Source organism: Rhinopithecus roxellana, chromosome 5, assembly GCF_007565055.1.
Source record: "Rhinopithecus roxellana isolate Shanxi Qingling chromosome 5, ASM756505v1, whole genome shotgun sequence".
NCBI classification, from domain to species: domain Eukaryota; kingdom Metazoa; phylum Chordata; class Mammalia; order Primates; family Cercopithecidae; genus Rhinopithecus; species Rhinopithecus roxellana.
In genome coordinates, this window is record NC_044553.1 from 60,804,711 (window position 1) to 60,820,742 (window position 16,032).

At 42.6% G+C, this 16,032-nt stretch overlaps 2 protein-coding genes across 2 annotated transcripts in view; one reads left to right on the forward strand and one right to left on the reverse strand.

Moving 5' to 3' along the window:
* Positions 1-10,318, reverse strand: part of RNF212B (ring finger protein 212B) — an 89,988-nt gene extending 79,670 nt beyond the window's left edge. Inside the window, exons 1-2 of the mRNA XM_030929703.1 lie at positions 10,149-10,318; positions 1,176-1,252 (exon numbers count right to left, since the gene is read on the reverse strand). The gene's annotated coding sequence lies outside the window, so the exon portion shown is untranslated. The remainder of the gene's footprint in view (positions 1-1,175; positions 1,253-10,148) is intronic.
* Positions 10,319-11,765: 1,447 nt separating this feature from the next.
* SLC7A8 (solute carrier family 7 member 8) overlaps positions 11,766-16,032 on the forward strand; it is a 62,571-nt gene continuing 58,304 nt past the window's right edge. The window contains exon 1 of the mRNA XM_010378396.2: positions 11,766-12,901. Within this exon, the coding sequence (XP_010376698.1) occupies positions 12,751-12,901 (151 nt within the window). The 5' untranslated portion in view covers positions 11,766-12,750. The remainder of the gene's footprint in view (positions 12,902-16,032) is intronic.

A 16,032-nucleotide genomic window follows, 5' to 3' on the forward strand; every position in this document is an offset into this window, starting at 1 on the left:
GTGGTTTCACCATGTTTCCCAGGGTGGCCTTAAACTCCTGAGCTCAGATGATCTGCCCGCCTTGGCCTTCCAAAGTGCTGGTATTATAGGTGTGTGTCACTGCGTCTGGCTGATTCATCAGCTTCTAACAGAGATACATTAAAATTTTTCCCAATGATTAGAAATTTTTCAAATTTGTTTTTCAATTCTATCAATTTTTTCTTCATATATTTCAAGCCTTATTTTTAGGTACACAGAAGTTCAAGATTGTCATATCTGCTTGAGTGTTCTTTTAAATTATTTTATATTGGCCTCCTTTATATATATTGATGCTTTTTGCCTTAAATTCTAATGTGACTGATAATACCATTGCTGCCATTTTTATTTAGTGCTAGTCTGCTACCTATTTTCCTCTTCTGTTTTTAATTTTTAAATGATAGTATATGAGGCCAGTCGTGGTGGCTCACACCTGTAAATCCAGCACTTTGGGAGGCCAAGGCAGATGGATCACCTGAGGTCAGGAATTCCAGACCAGCCTGGCCAACATGGTGAAACCCTGTCTCTACTAAAAATACAAGAATTAGCCAGGCATAGTGCAGGCTCCTGTAATCCCATCTACTTGAGAGGCTGAGGCAGGAGAATTGCTTGAACCCAGGAGGCAGAGGTTGCAGTGAGCCGAGGTCACACCACCACTGCACTCCAGCTTGGGCAACAAGAGTAACATTCCGTCTCAGGAAAAAAACCAAAAAAGATAGTATATGGTTTTAAAAGTCATATTTTACTATATAACTTATAATAACTACCCCCACTCTTCTTCTCTTTCCATCCTTTTTTTTTTTTTTTTTGGTTAAATCTTCTATTAGTATGTATTATTATGACTATCTACGTATTCTTTATTGCTGAGCCAAATCAAACAATTCCTTGAAGTTCATACTTGCCTCATGTTTTCATTTGCTTGCTTTTCTATGTCACTATCACTAGTTCTTCTTAGACTTATTTGATAAAAACATAAATCCAACCCCTGGATACTCTGTTCCAGGCTGTCAAACATCAAGTAATCCTTAGCTGCATCTTTATTTTCTGGGAGACATCCTCTTGAGTCCTCCATTCTGCCGTCCCTCTGGAGGGGTGGCTGTCTGGTCCTGATACACCCTCTTATCCTAGGAATTCTCTTTGACTGTCTCTAGTTGTGGTACCTTATTCCTGAACCCAGGGTCTTCTTCCTCCTTTACTTATTCCCTTATTTTGGTGGTGCACATTCTCCAATAGCTTTCTGAAAAAGAACACAAGGGAGTTAAATGTGAGATCTTATATTTTGATAGGGATTATATTTTACACCCACTTTTGATTGATACTTTGGCTATGTATAATTTTCTGAGTTGAAAATCATATTCCTTCTCGATTTTGAAGACATTGTTCCATGTAAACTTCTATAATAGTATTGCTGCTGAGAAAGGCAGTGCCATTCTGGTAGCGTTCTTTTTTTTTTTTTTTTTTTGAGACGGAGTTCCACTCTTCTTGTTGCTCAGGCTGGAGTGCAATGGCATGATCTCGGCTCACCGCAACCTCCGCCTCCCGGGTTCAAGCGATTCTCCTGCCTCAGCCTCCTGAGTAGCTGGGACTATAGGCATGCACCACCATGCCCACTAATTTTGTATTTTTAGGGGAGACGGGATTTCTCCATGTTGGTCAGGCTGGAATATGACCTCAGGTGATCCACCTGTCTCTGCCTCCCAAAGTGCTGGGATTACGGTATGAGCCACCACGCCTGGCCTCTGGTAACATTGTTTATGTATAACCCATTTCTCTTAGCTGGAGATTTTCAGGATCTTCTCTGGTTCTCAGGAGTATGAACATTCCTCATGGTGTGCCTTGACATGGGACTTTCTTTTTTTATCTTTTATTGTTCTAGGTGCTCAGTGCGCCGTTTCAAAGTGGACGCTTGTGTTTTTCACTTCCAGAATCGTTTTTGCATTATTTGCATTATTTCTTTGTTTTCTCCTCTCTGTTTTCTGTTGTTTTGCTCCCATTAGTCAGAAGTTGGAAAATCCTGAATTAGTCCTCTAATTTTATATTTTGTCTTTTCATCTTTTAACCTATCTTTTAGAGATTTCTCAACTTTATTTTCTAATGCTTCTATAGAATATTAACTTCTTTCATCATATTTTAATTTCTAAGAGCTTTCTATTGTTTTATGAGTGTTCCTGTTTTGTTTTATGGAAGCAACACTTTCTCTTACCCCTCTAAGTATAAAAAGTACAATTTGGGGGGAGGTTTTTTCCACCCCAGCGTCATCTATGTTTGTTATCGTCTGTGGCTTTCATGCCAGAGCTTACCTCAAATGTGCACTGCTCCTTTGCTGGGGACTCTAGGTAACTAAGCTATACCTGGACTTCAAAAGGAAAGAGAAAGATCAGAAGTGTTTGTATTTAAGGTCTAGGAGGTCCTTGAAGGCAGATGGTCTTTGTTCACCATAATATCCCCAGTGTCTAGCATAGTAAACAGTTGATTACTATTGAGTATGTTAATGAAGTTAACTGAATACATCCAGGTGTTTGTAATTCATTTTCTATTAGAATAGCTTTCTCTGTTAGTCTGATAAATTGTATAGTACTAGAAATCAAAAAGGCCACATTCTGTTACCATGAATTTTATATTCTATATCAGTGATCTCCAAACTATAGTCTGGCCAAAGTTTCAAGTGACTGGGTCTATACATTTTCCCCTTACTAAACTTTTGGGTTTTCTCCCCAACTTTGCCACACATTTCTGGTACAGGTGAGTACAGTTGATGATTATGATTTGGTGAAAAAGAGGTAAGACAAATAAAGCTATATTTTTAACAAATTGGTCTTATGAAGATAATTAAAGGCATAAAGGCATAGCTATCACCAAATTAGTGACTATAGTTTCTGGCATTCCCATAATTAGAATATTCTCGAATGCATGGCCTGAAAGGGCAGACTCTGTAAAGTCCTCCTTTGGAAACAAGAATTTAGATTTCCAATAATTTGCAGTAATTGAACAAAATTTATCTTGAAAATACACGTTTACTCTCCCAAAGATTCAATATACAATGAATATCGAATATTCATTTGTTAAGTGTCTTCTATATGCCAAGAACTGCTTTAGGCCTTAGGGAAATAATGGTGAAGAAGCAAGCAAAGGTTTTATTTGTTTGTTTTTTATTACAGAAAAATTTAAACATGTACAAAAGAAGACAGTCTAATGGACTCTTACCCATCATCCCACTTAAACAATATAAACTCAGCCTGTTTTCACTGGTAACCTATCCTTCCTTCTATCCTTCCTCCTATATTATTTGAAACAAATCCAAGATATCAGATTATTTCATCCATAAATATATTGACATATATCTCTAAAAGATAAAACTTTTTAACGATAGCTGTAATATCATTACCCCCAAGAAAAACCAACTAACAACATCAATAATTCAGAGCTTACATTTTAATAGGAAAGACAAACAAGGAACAAAAAACCAAACAAATTATGTTAAGTAGTGACAGATATTATAAAAAGCAAGGTACAGGTGATGGGATGGGATGGAGATGGGCTTTCTTTCTTTCTTTCTTTCTTTTTTTTTTTGAGACAGGGTCTCACTTGGTCACCCAGGCTGCAGCGTGATCTTGGCTCACTACAACCTCCACCTCTCGGGTTCAAGCGAGTCTCCTGCCTCAGCCTCCCAAGTAGCTGGGACTACAGGCACGCGCCATCACCACACCTGGCTATTTTTTGTATTTTTAGTAGAGACAGAATTTTGCCATGTTGGCCAGGCTGGTCTTGAACTCCTTACCTCAGGCGATCCACCCACCTCAGCCTCCCAAAGTGCTGGGATTACAGGAGTGAGCCACTATGCGTGGCCTGAGATGGACTTTCTTTTGGGTGGTCAGAGAAGTCCCCCGTGAGGAGGTGACATTTGCAGAGGGATGTGCATGATGTGAGAACGCGAGGATGCCCCCAAGACGGGTCTGCAGGCAGACTGACCCTGATGGAGGCTTCAACTAGCACCAGGCCCTGAGGCAGAGCTTAGTGTTCAAGGACTAGGAAGGAGGCCTACGAGACTGGAGGACCACGTGAAAGGGAGAGAAGGATAAGAAGTCCAAGCAGCCACCAGGACCTGCAGGTTTGATTCTAGTTAGCTGTGATAGGCAGCGTTGGAGGGTTTTGAACAGGGAGGGACATGACCTGATCTGTGATTATGAAGGATCATTCTGGCTGCCGTGTAGAGAATAAAGTGTAGAACATTTGTAGGAGAAACATGTGGAAGTAGGGAGACCAATTAGAAGGCTATTGAAACAGCGTGGGTGAGAGTTGATGGTGCAGTGGTGATGAATCACTTAATGGGTGGTAGCAGTGGAGATGGTAAGAAGTGACTACTCTCTCGATATTTGCAAGATTTGATTTGAAGCTACAGCTAACAGGGATTGGCTGACAAACCAAATGTAGGATATATGAGAAAAAGGTAAGTCAAGGTTAATTCCAAGATGTTTTGGGCTGACCAATTAGTGCCATTTATTAACGTGGGGAATACTGGGCAAAAGTCAGGTTTGGAGGGGAAAGCACGCACTCACTTTTGGGCATATTAGGCTAGAGGTGCCTATGAAACACCCAAAGCAGAGACATCAGTTAGGTGGTTAGATAGCTGGTTCTAGAGTTTATGCAAGAGATTAGGACTAGATCTATAAATTTGGAAAATATCAGTATAGAGTTGCTACTGAGAGCCATGGGACTGGATGAGATCACACAGCTAGAGAGGGAGGATAGAGAAGGGAAGAGATTGGGGAAAGGAAAGGATCCAGCCAGGAGCTTAAAAAGAGACAAATGAGGTTGGGGGAAGCCAGGAGAGTGGGTGCTCCAGAGCCATTAGTTGGCCACATGCTGTTGTAAGATCAATAAGATAAGGACTGAGAAATGATTGCTAGATTGGACCTCCAGTGGTCCAACTGATAGAGTAGCTGTTGGTGACCTTGACAAGAATGGATTCCATGAGGTGATGGGGACAAAAGTTTTGATGTAGTAATTCCAAGCATCAATGGAGATGAGGAAGTGGAGACGGGAGCAGAGAAGTTGGGTGGTAGCTGAAAGGAATGTAGCCTCAAGGGAAGTTCTGTTCATTTTGTCACATATTTTCAGATAAGATCTCACTCTGTTGTACAGGCTGGAGTGCAGTGGCATGAACATGGCTCACTGCAGCCCCAACCCCATGGCTCAAGCAATCCTCCCACATCAGCCTCCTGAGTTGCTGGTACTACAGGCATGCACCACCACATCCAGCCAATTTTTTTTTTTTTTTTTTTTTTTTAATTTTTAGTAGAAACAAGGTTTTGCTGTGTTGCTCAGGCTGGTCTCAAATTCCTGAACTCAAATGATCCTCCCGCCTTGGCCTCCCAAAGTGCTGGGATTACAGACATGAGCCACCCAATCCAGCCTGTTTGTTTTTCAATGGGAGGTATTACAGCACATCTGTATGCTGATAGGAATAATCCAGGAGACAGTGAAAAACTGATGATGCAGGAGAGAAGGGAATAATTTTAAGAGCAAAGTCCCTGAGCAGGGAGATAGGACAGGGAAGCTAGTGCACAAATAGCGGAGATACATAGGAACACAGAGAGCACATTCATTTCAATGAGAGGGAAGGCAGAGGATGTGGGGAAAGCTACAGGTAGACTGATAGATTTAGTAAATGGAGCATGGGGAAGTTCTCTTCTGCCTATTCCCATTTTCTGCATGAAACAATAGTCAAAGATGTCAACTAGAAGTGAAGATTTGGGGTATGGTATTGGTTTGAAGAGAGGAGCGGGTAAGTGGAAAGGTCAGTTAACTACAAGATTGTGGTAGGATTGCTGGCAGTGTTAAGGGCCTGCTTGAGATCTGTGCTCTGTATAAAATAATCTTCAAAGTCAAAACCTGGATTGTCTTTTTCTTCTCTTTCTGTGGTCCAGCCCCTGTACAGGCACCAAGGGCTACGTCTTGCTACAATTAGTTGGTATATCAAGGAGTCAATTTGGTAATTATTTTATTTATTATGCATTAATGTACATCAACACTTATTTATACATTCATTCGTTCATTCATTCATTCATTCATTCAATCAATCAATTTATTGAGTGCCAGGCACCATTTTAAGTACTGGGGTTATAGCAGTGAACAAAGCAGGTCTTTGCCTACATCTTTAAAAACCTGAGGCCCAGCACAGTGGCTCACACAGTGGCTCCCAGCACTTTGGGAGTCTGAGGCTGGGGGACTGCTTCAGACTAGGACTTTGAGACCAGCCTGGGCAACATAGTAAGACCTCATCTTTACTAAAAAGTTTTTAAAAATTAGCCAGGCATGGTGGTGTGCACCTGTAGTCCCAACTACTTGGGAGACTGAGGCAGGAGGATCACTTGAACCCAGAAGTTCGAGGTTGCAGTGAGCTGTGATCACACCACTGCACTCCAACCTGGGTGACAGAGTGAGAATGAGACCCTATCTCCAAAAAGTCAAAAAAGAAAAAAAAAAAAAAAAACACCTCATCTTTATTAAACATAATGAAAACCAATTAGATTAGGAGGGGGAAGTTTCCATATTTAAGTACTCAAAACTGGAGTCACTTAAATCCTTAGAAAGAAGATCTAAGGCCCCATGTTTAAGGCCCCATGACAGATTGGGCCCAGCAGAAGAATCAAGAAAATGCAGAGATCTGGCCTGCCACAGGGAGTGCCTCTTTATTTCTTTCCCACTAGTGCTGGGCTGGCTTGGTGGAATCCCACCAAATGCAGCAGACAGAGGAGTAATCTGCTGGAATTTTTGTCTCTGGTGTCAGAGCAAGGATTCATCATTATCTCCAGAACAGCTGAATTAATTAACCATCATAACAAAGCAGGGTCTGCTGCATCCAAATTCTCAGGACTGCATAAATCCTAGAAGACACAACTTCCTTTGAACTTATGAATATGCCCAAAAGGCAAACAGAGCATACACTAAAAAGGGCTTAATCACTGACGGAGTCTTCTCATTTCATCTTCCTTTCTTTCTGACCTATTTTGGCCTTTTCTTTTTTTATTTTTTTTCTTCTTTTCTCATTAATTTTCATCTGCTTTTCATTTTCTAATGAAGTAAAGTGTTCTAAAACTACTGGCTCAGGAAGCCCCCCATCTAATCGACCATAGGCAGTGATCCCTGGGACTCTGGGAAGAAAGTTGGCTTTAGTTTAAGCAGGGTTTCCTTCTGCTTTAAACCAAAACACATAGATATGGGGCACATAGATATGAGAAGAAGGGTGGAGTGAGAGCATGGACTTTGAGTCGACTCCAGGGAGAGATTTGGGTCCTTTGTTGGTAACCTCAAACTTCCCAGCTCAGTCACAAAAAGCAAGAATAAAGTGCTGTCTATTGGATCTAGAAAAAAAATCAGGAATGGAGTGGATGAGCTTTGTGCTCCATTCCTTTGCATTAACAAACACGTCTAACTTGTTTCAGAAGGGGAATATTAACCCAGGTGTGGTGGCGCACATCTGTAGTCCCAGCTACTCAGGAAGCTGAGGCAGGAGGATCACTTGAGCCCAGGAGTTTGAGGCTGCTGTGAGCTGTGATTGCACCACTACACTCCAGCCTGGATGACAGAGTGAGACCCTGTCTCTAAAAAAAGGGGGAGTAGGGAAATATTAGAACTTGACTGCGTTGGGTGGGTGGGTGGGTGGGTGGGTGGGTGTGTGTGTGTGTGTGTGTGTGTAACTATTAGAAGCAGCATGTCTCCAAGCCATAACCTCTTCTGTCCAGTAGGTGTCAGCCACGCACAGCCTTTCTCTTTCTAAATCCTTATTTGTAAGAAAACGGCCCTTTCATCCATAATTTTCCCTAGTTAAAGGGATCAATTTCTTCCTATCTGAAGCATGTAAAACAACTGAAACAGTGGCTCCGATATTGGAAACAGAATTGTACTAAGTACTTGGGATAGGGCCACACTGAGGACAGTGCGAAGGGAGTGACAAATATTGGGGGGGCCCAGGTGAAGTCCTGTGGGTCTCACCGAGCAGGTAAGTGTTAGCATCAAGGTGAGTCTCTAAAAGGCACAGTTAAGACACCAAAGCAAAAACACAGAGTTTCCCTCAGGTGAAAGAAGTTGAGGCTTCGACCAGTAGCTATGGCATCCTGAAAAAGCGCTCGGTGTAAACTATCGATCTCCCATTTGCCCTTGAATAGACTGGCTTGTCTTTGACCTCATGTAAAATATTTCTTTGAGCCTCAGGTTTCTAATTTTTTAATTTTTTTTTTTTTTTTTTTTTTTTTTTTTTTTTGAGACGGAGTCTGGCTCTGTCGCCCAGGCTGGAGTGCGGTGGCCGGATCTCAGCTCACTGCAAGCTCCGCCTCCCGGGTTTACGCCATTCTCCTGCCTCAGCCTCCCGAGTAGCTGGAACTACAGGCTCCCGCCACCTCGCCCGGCTAGTTTTTTGTATTCTTTAGTAGAGACGGGGTTTCACCGTATTAGCCAGGGTGGTCTCGATCTCCTGACCTTGTGATCCGCCCGTCTCGGCCTCCCAAAGTGCTGGGATTACAGGCTTGAGCCACCGCGCCCGGCCCTAATTTTTAGAATCTTTAAAATAACTGCCTCGTCTGCCCAAGATACTACATGAGGAGGAAAAAATTGAGATATTGTTCAGAAAACCATTTTTAGTCTATAAAACACTATTTAAATGTAGAGAATAGAATAAAAATATAAAGTCAAATGCAGAATAGAGTAATCCCAGCACTTTGGGAGGCCGAGGCGGGTGGATCACGAGGTTAGGAGTCCGAGACGAGTCTAACCAACGTAGTGAAACCCAGTCTCTACTAAAAACACAAAAATTAGCCAGGAGTGGTGGCAGGCGCCTGTAATCCCAGCTACTTAGGAGGCTGAGGCAGGCGAATCACTTGAACCCAGGAGCCAGAGGTTGCAGTGAACCGAGAGCCGAGATCGCACCACTGCACTCCAGTCTGGGTGACAGAGTGAGACTCCGTTTCAAAAAAAAAAAAAAAAGTGTTCAAAATCGAATAAACATTAGTTTGTAATTTTTTACAGATTTTTGTCAACATATTACACCAAGGCTTTTCTTTCTGCCTTGTGTTCAATGTTAGTCACATGGAATTTTGACACAAGAGTTTATGTCACAAAAAGATTCCAACCTCAGGAGTGGCACTTAACATAAATAATGATCCCTTTGAAAGTGGGGAGATTCCTTTCCTAGGTTTGTTTGTTTGTTTTGGTTTTGGTTTTTTTTTTTGAGATGGAGTCTCACTCTGTAGGCCAGGCTGGAGTGCAGTGGTGCGTTCTTGACTCACTGCAAGCCCCACCTCCCGGGTTCACGCCATTCTCCTCCATCAGCCTCCAAAGTAGCTGGGGCTACAGGCGCCCGCCACCATGCCCGGCTAATTTTTTTGTATTTTTAGTAGAGACGGGGTTTCACCGTGTTAGCCAGGATGGTCTTGATCTCCTGACCTCGTGATCTGCCCGCCTTGGCCTCCCAAAGTGCTGGGATTACAGGTGTGAGCCACCGAGCCCAGCCTGGTTTGGTTTTTCTAAAGACAGGGTCTCACTTTGCCACCCAGGCTGGAGTGCAGTGGTTCGATCTCGGCTCATTGCAGCCTCAACCTCCCGGGCTCACACGATCCTCCCACCTCAGCCTCTTGAGTAGCTGGGACTACAGGCGTGAGCCACCACACCCAGCTAATTTTTGTATTTTTTGTAGAGATGGGGTTTCACCATATTGCCCAGGCTAGTCTTGAACTCCTGAGCTCAAGCACTGCACCTGCTTTGGCCTCCCAAAGTGCTGGAATTACAGTCATGAGCCACCATGCCCAACCCCTTTCCTGTATATTACATTGCACCAGTAATAGATGGTAATAAGCCACTTATAAATTCCAAATGCTAAAGAAATAGAAATACTAATCTTCAGCAGCTCTTCCTTTTCAACTTGTGCACCTAGTACCACTGTATTCCAAGAATGTATTTGATCCCATAACCCCCTTAACTTCTTAGTTCATAATTTGAGAGGGCTAAAGCTTACCTTATTGTTATCAGTTTGCACTGGTTTTAGCAAGAGACCTCAAATTCATCACATTCATGTTTTATCCCACATTAAGTCTGCATCATATAAAGTAGAACTACCAAACATTACTGAAGGACCTCACGTTTGAGAAGCAGAAGCATTATTTGTTTTATACGATGATGTTGAAATCTGAGCAGAAGTCTTCAAAACTGAATGTTTACAAATTAATCCACCAAATTTTCCCTCAGTGCTTTCTAAGGTTGTCAGGAAAGGCTAGAGGCAAATTCAACATTTTTTCATTTCCCATGACTCATTCCCTCCTATGGAGTTTTGTGCTATATATTCCCTGCCTTGTCTGGAATTTTTTGTTTGGTGTTTTTTTTTTTTTTTTTTTTGCTGAGCCTTTCAATTTGCTGTATCTTGAACTAGCAAAAGGAGGAGAGGAAGTTCCTCCCAACCTTTGAAACCTCTTAATACTTGCTGAGTGATCAAGGGGGCAGATGACTGCTGATTGAACTTTACCCCATTTGAAAAAGGTTTTGCTACGATAGCTCAACCAACCTCATTTTAAGGAATTAAGTATTTATTTTCCTTAAAACCTAAAATCTTTTGGAACATTTTCCAGAAAGTGAGGCCAAATTTCTGTAGTTAGAGGTCAGTTTGGGGGAACTTTATTTTTTAGGCCCACTTTAAAATTAAATAATTTTGCATAATATATTTAATAAGACTAAAATTAACTTTATTTTAGACTTATAGTGTTGTCCACTATATTGCTTCATACTGTTTTTTTGAAATACTTTACAATTATAAATAGACATTGTTGCTGTCACCTTAAGGCAGCAGTTTCTGAGTGAAATTCTTCAGGGAAGTGGAGGCATAATTTCAATATGGTAATAAGACAGTTATTCTAACATCAATAAGTCTGTTTCATGATCAGCGATGTACTCATAATTCCTCGTGTGTGCTTTTCAAATAGTTTATAGTGCAAAAATATTAGAAGTTGCAGAACTGCAGTTTGAGTCATTTTTTTTTAATGTTTCAGCCAGCCCTAAATAAGAGCTGTGAACAAGGCTACCTGGTGATTTTGTTTTTTATCTTTTTGTATGTGCATGTGGTTATTCTGGCTTTTTGTTTTGTTTTGTTTTGTTTTTGAGACAGGGTCTTGCTCTACCTCCCAGGCTGGAGTGCAGTGGCGTCATCATAGCTCACTGCAGCCTTGACCTCCTGGGCTCAAGCAATCCTCCAGCCTCAGCCTCCTGAGTAGCTAAGACTACAAGGCTTGCACCACTGCACTCGGCTAATTTTAAAATTTTTAGTAGACAGGGTCTCGCTCTGTTGCACAGGGTCTCAAACTCCTGGGCTCACGTGATCCTTCCCCCCTCAGCCTCCCAAAGCGCTGGGATTACAGGCGTGAGCCACCGCTCCAGGCGATTTTGTTTATTCTGTACTCTTAGTAGCTCACAATTACAGTAAAAGAACCTTTTCCCCATTGTTAATGCCTTCCATTTCCCTCCCCGACCCGTCGATTCCCCCTGTTTTTAGGAAACCGGAAGATGTCTCTTCAACGTTCTCTCCTGTATTCTCAAATGATCTAGTCCTAAATATTTTAATACATTTGGCTAGTTTATTTCTGATGGCATTAAAAGTATCTGCACAACTGTTCCCTTATTTATAAAGCTCACAGATGTTGTATGACCTGTAACATTATACTAGCTAATGAGCTCTCCCGGAACAGTTGACGTGGAAGGAGTTTACTTCCACTTGGTGGCAAGGAGAAAGATGGAGAAAGCGAGAGACGATTGCAAAAGGAAATAACTTAGTCCATTTTCTCAGTGCTGTTTGGGGGCTCTGCGCTAATACTTCAATTGCAGAGGAGGGAGGAGACGAGACTGAGGATGGAGGGGAGCAGAGGAGGTAGGGGCGGAGCCTCGGCGGGCGAATAAAACCCCTCGCTAAAGAGAAGCACGTTAGTGTGTGGAGAAGCCACTCTCCCGAAACCCGGAGGGATGGGGCCGGCTGTGCAGTAGAACGGGGATCGAAAAGAGGAAAACAAGCGCACGAAGAACAGCGAGAAAGAAAAGGACATCTGGGAAAGGCGGAAGCAGAAGACGGGGAAGGGAAAAGAAATCCATAGCAGGTGGAAACCAGATCTAGAGCAACACGGTCAGGTTCACAGTTTGTTTTTCTGGAAGAGAAGAAAGTACCTGAGGATTGCCCTTTTTTCCTACCGTTAATGAAAACTACTTTTGTCTTTATCATAAAAGAAAAAACTAAGGGGAGGTAAAGGCAATCTCCTGTTTTATTAGGGGGAGAGGTGAAGGGAAATCCAGGCTCTCTTTTTGAAGCTCTGGAATAAACCACTGCCTGGTGCACACAGCAGTTTGAACCATCCTGGTTTCTGAAGACACATCCCTTTCAGCAGAATTCCAGCCGGAGTCGCTGGCACAGTTCTATTTTTATATTTAAATGTATGTCTCCCCTGGCCTTTTTTTTTTTTTTTTTTTTTTTTTTTTTTTTTTAAGCAACACCTTTCTTGTTTGTAAACACGAGTGACCAGAAAGTGTGAATACGGAGTAGGAATATTTTTCGTTTTCTCTTTTATCTGCTTGCCTTTTTTAGAGGGTAGGAGTGGTTCCTATTTCGGAAAAGGACGTTCTAATTCAAAGCTCTCTCCCAATATATTTACACGAATACGCATTTAGAAAGGGGGGCAGCTTTTGGAGGTTGCAATCCTACTGAGAAGGATGGAAGAAGGAGCCAGGCACCGAAACAACACCGAAAAGAAACACCCAGGTGGGGGCGAGTCGGACGCCAGCTCCGAGGCTGGTTCCGGAGGGGGCGGAGTAGCCCTGAAGAAAGAGATCGGATTGGTCAGTGCCTGTGGTATCATCGTAGGTGAGTTCCATTCCTTCCCGCCGACCCTTCCTCTCCCCTCTGGTGGTCCTCCTGTGAGATCTTAACCCTTCGAGAGCATTGTTGTTCTTCCTATTCCTTAAAAAGGATTGTCAGTCACCTGAGCTGTAACCCATCTCCATTGGTCAAGTTTGAGAGGCATAGGAAATACATCATACATCTCTTCCTCCAAACCAGGCAAAGATTCTGCCCAGTGTTCATGGAAGGGAGCAAATCGTGGTCAGAAACCTGACTCATGATTAGCATTGCCTGGGAACTCCTTAAAAATACAGCTCCTGGTCCCTACACTTGGAGGTTCTGGTTCAATAGGTTTAAGGTGGGACTGAGGAATCTGAACAAGTTTTTATGCAGCTATTCTCCCCAGGCTGAGGATGGGCTCTTAAGGCATATTTTGCAGTTTCATGTTAAATGAAACTATGGGATAGGTATTAAAAATAGCAACATTAATGCCCTGCCTTTTTATTTTAGCGTTTTCTGCCTTATGCAGCACTTCCACTGTATGAAGTAGCTGTGACAGGGCTGTTATTCCCATTTCACAGATGGGAAAGTTATGGAAGAAAAGGGGACAGATTGTGCCTCTTGGTAAATGGAGAGTTTGCCGTTTCTCTAGTTGCCTGGTGGAGTCCACCTGTCTCTTAACAGCCACGGAGGACCTGGTGAGGCTCTTAGAGGGAATCAGGAGTAACTAGAATGTATAGAATGTGGAGCTGAGGAGGAATTGATGGGTAAAATATGTGCCCTAGCTGGGAGGTGCTGAAGGTGGGGAACCTGGGTGGCCCCAAAAGTGCCAGTGCAGGCCACTCAGACCCCCTGGCTGTACTTTGCAGGGCAGGGGCCCCAAATACAGCTTCGTCTCTAGACAGCACATCCTCTTTCCAGAGAAGCCTTAGAGATGGATGGCAGGCAATAAGCTCACTATTCCTGCCCTCACTTCAGAGTAAGATATCGTTCTGCTATCTTTGGTAGAGGGCTTCACTTTCTTCCCAGAAGAAGGAGTGCAGGACAGTCAGGCATAGATATGCTTCTTTGTCATCTCTCCAGAGTTCCTTTATGAAAGCTCATTGTGTCCGGGTGCCCCTGAACCAGTTTCTCTGGCTGACGCCATGTTCTATGCAATAGCTCAGAGATATTTTGGCATCTGAGCAATAGTGACACTGGAGAACACTCTTGAAGTCAAATAAAATCAGTACAGTATTCAGATAATCCTCTTCACCTCCACACCTGGAACTTCAGTGACCAAGCTCTCTTCAGTCTCTTTCTAAAATGAAATCCCATACCCCCACCTCCTCCCACCCTCTGGAATCCTATTTTATGTGATTCTCTGACTCTGGGAAGTTTTCCAGGCCATCTACAGTTATAAGAAAGATAATGTTCTAAGAAAAATTATAGTCATGATCTGAATCTCTCTTTACTTTTTCTCATGACCTTTTTTTTTTTTTTTTTTTTTTTTGCCTCTCCTTTACTTTAACTCAAAAAAAAAAAAAAAAGAGAACAGCCAAGTATTCAGTATGTATAGCACATGCCAGTTTAAGGTCTATAAATAGCCCAGAGCCCGATACCTCTTTCACCAATTTGACTGACAGAATTAAGCATTTTCCTCCCTCTATGAAGGTTCTGACTTACACACAGATGTGCACGCCCACAGGCACAAAAGCACAATTAAACATCCTTCTTCCTGCCTCAGTCTGGCTCACCTTTCCCAACATAGGTTCAGGTATTCAAGGGTAGAAGGTATTTTCCTGTATACTGATGTTTTTGTCTCTTCCTTTAACATCTTTTTCAAGACTATGAGGAAATGGGAGTGTTCAGATAAAATAAGTACAGTTTCTATGGGTATATGTTACTACTGATTTGTCCACAACCTTATGGATGGTACTTCAACGGGAGAATAATCTCAAAGCTCCCCATGGTGACATTGCAGTAACAAGAATGGCAACTCTGGTGTTCTGTGATGATTCCAAATATGTGATTTTACAGAAATCGGGATATTTTTGCAAAGCATGAGAATCCTTGTAGAGTTAATAGGCTACCTCAACTCAAGCTAGACACAAATTTCCCCTTTAAGATGATACAGGGGAAAAAATTCATTCTGCTTCCGCTCCTGCATGGCTGTTGAGTCGCAGGTGTGCTGAGGAACTGCCCTTTCCTCTTCTGGAGAAGTTTCTCAGTGGATGATCGTGATTCAAGTGTTTTCAAGACCAAATGCAAAAATAGAAATGGCATTTTCTGTGTAGATTTCAGGGATCTGGTGTTCAATGTCAACACTGCAGAAAAAAAGAGAACTAAAAGGTAAAAAGAGGGCCGGGCACTGTGGCTCATGCCTGCAATCCCAGCACTTTGGAAGGCCGAGGCAGGCAGATCACGAGGTCAGGAGATCGAGACCATCCTGGCTAACACGTTGAAACCCCGTCTCTACTAAAAATACAAAAAATTAGTTAGGCATCATGGCGCATGCCTATAGTCCCAGCTACTCAGGAGGCTGAGGCAGGAGAATCGCTTGAACCCAGGAGGCAGAGGTTGCAGTGAGCCAAGGTTGCACCACTGCACTCCAGCCTGGCCGACAGAGCGTGACTCCATCTCAAAAAAAAAAAAAAAAAAAAAAAAAAAAAGGTCGAAAAGAGAAAGGAAGTTTTCTAAGTGAATCAGGTGATGTGGTATGGAAAAGTGGCATTTGTCCCAAATCTTTCTTTCTTTTTTGAAGCAGGGTCTCGCTGTGTTGCCTAGGCTGGAGTGCTGTGGTGGGCTGACTGCATTGCTGCAGCCTCAAACTCCTGGGCTCAAGCAATCCTTCCACCTCAGCTTCCTCAGTAGCTGTGACCACAGGCATGCATCACCACACCTAGCTAATTTTAAATTTTTTCTTGTAGAAACAGGGTCTCACTATATTGCCCAGGCTGCTCTCTGACTCCTGGGCTCAAGAAATCCTCCCACCTCAGCCTATCAGTGCTGGGATTACAGGCATGAGCCACCACACCCGGCCCCCAAATCTTTTTTATTTTTATTTTTTTCAGGGACTGTGTCAAAGGTACATTTGCCCTAAATCTCTCTCTCTCATACCTAACTGACTTAGAGGGATAATTTAAACTACCTTTTTTTTTTTTTTTTTGAGACAG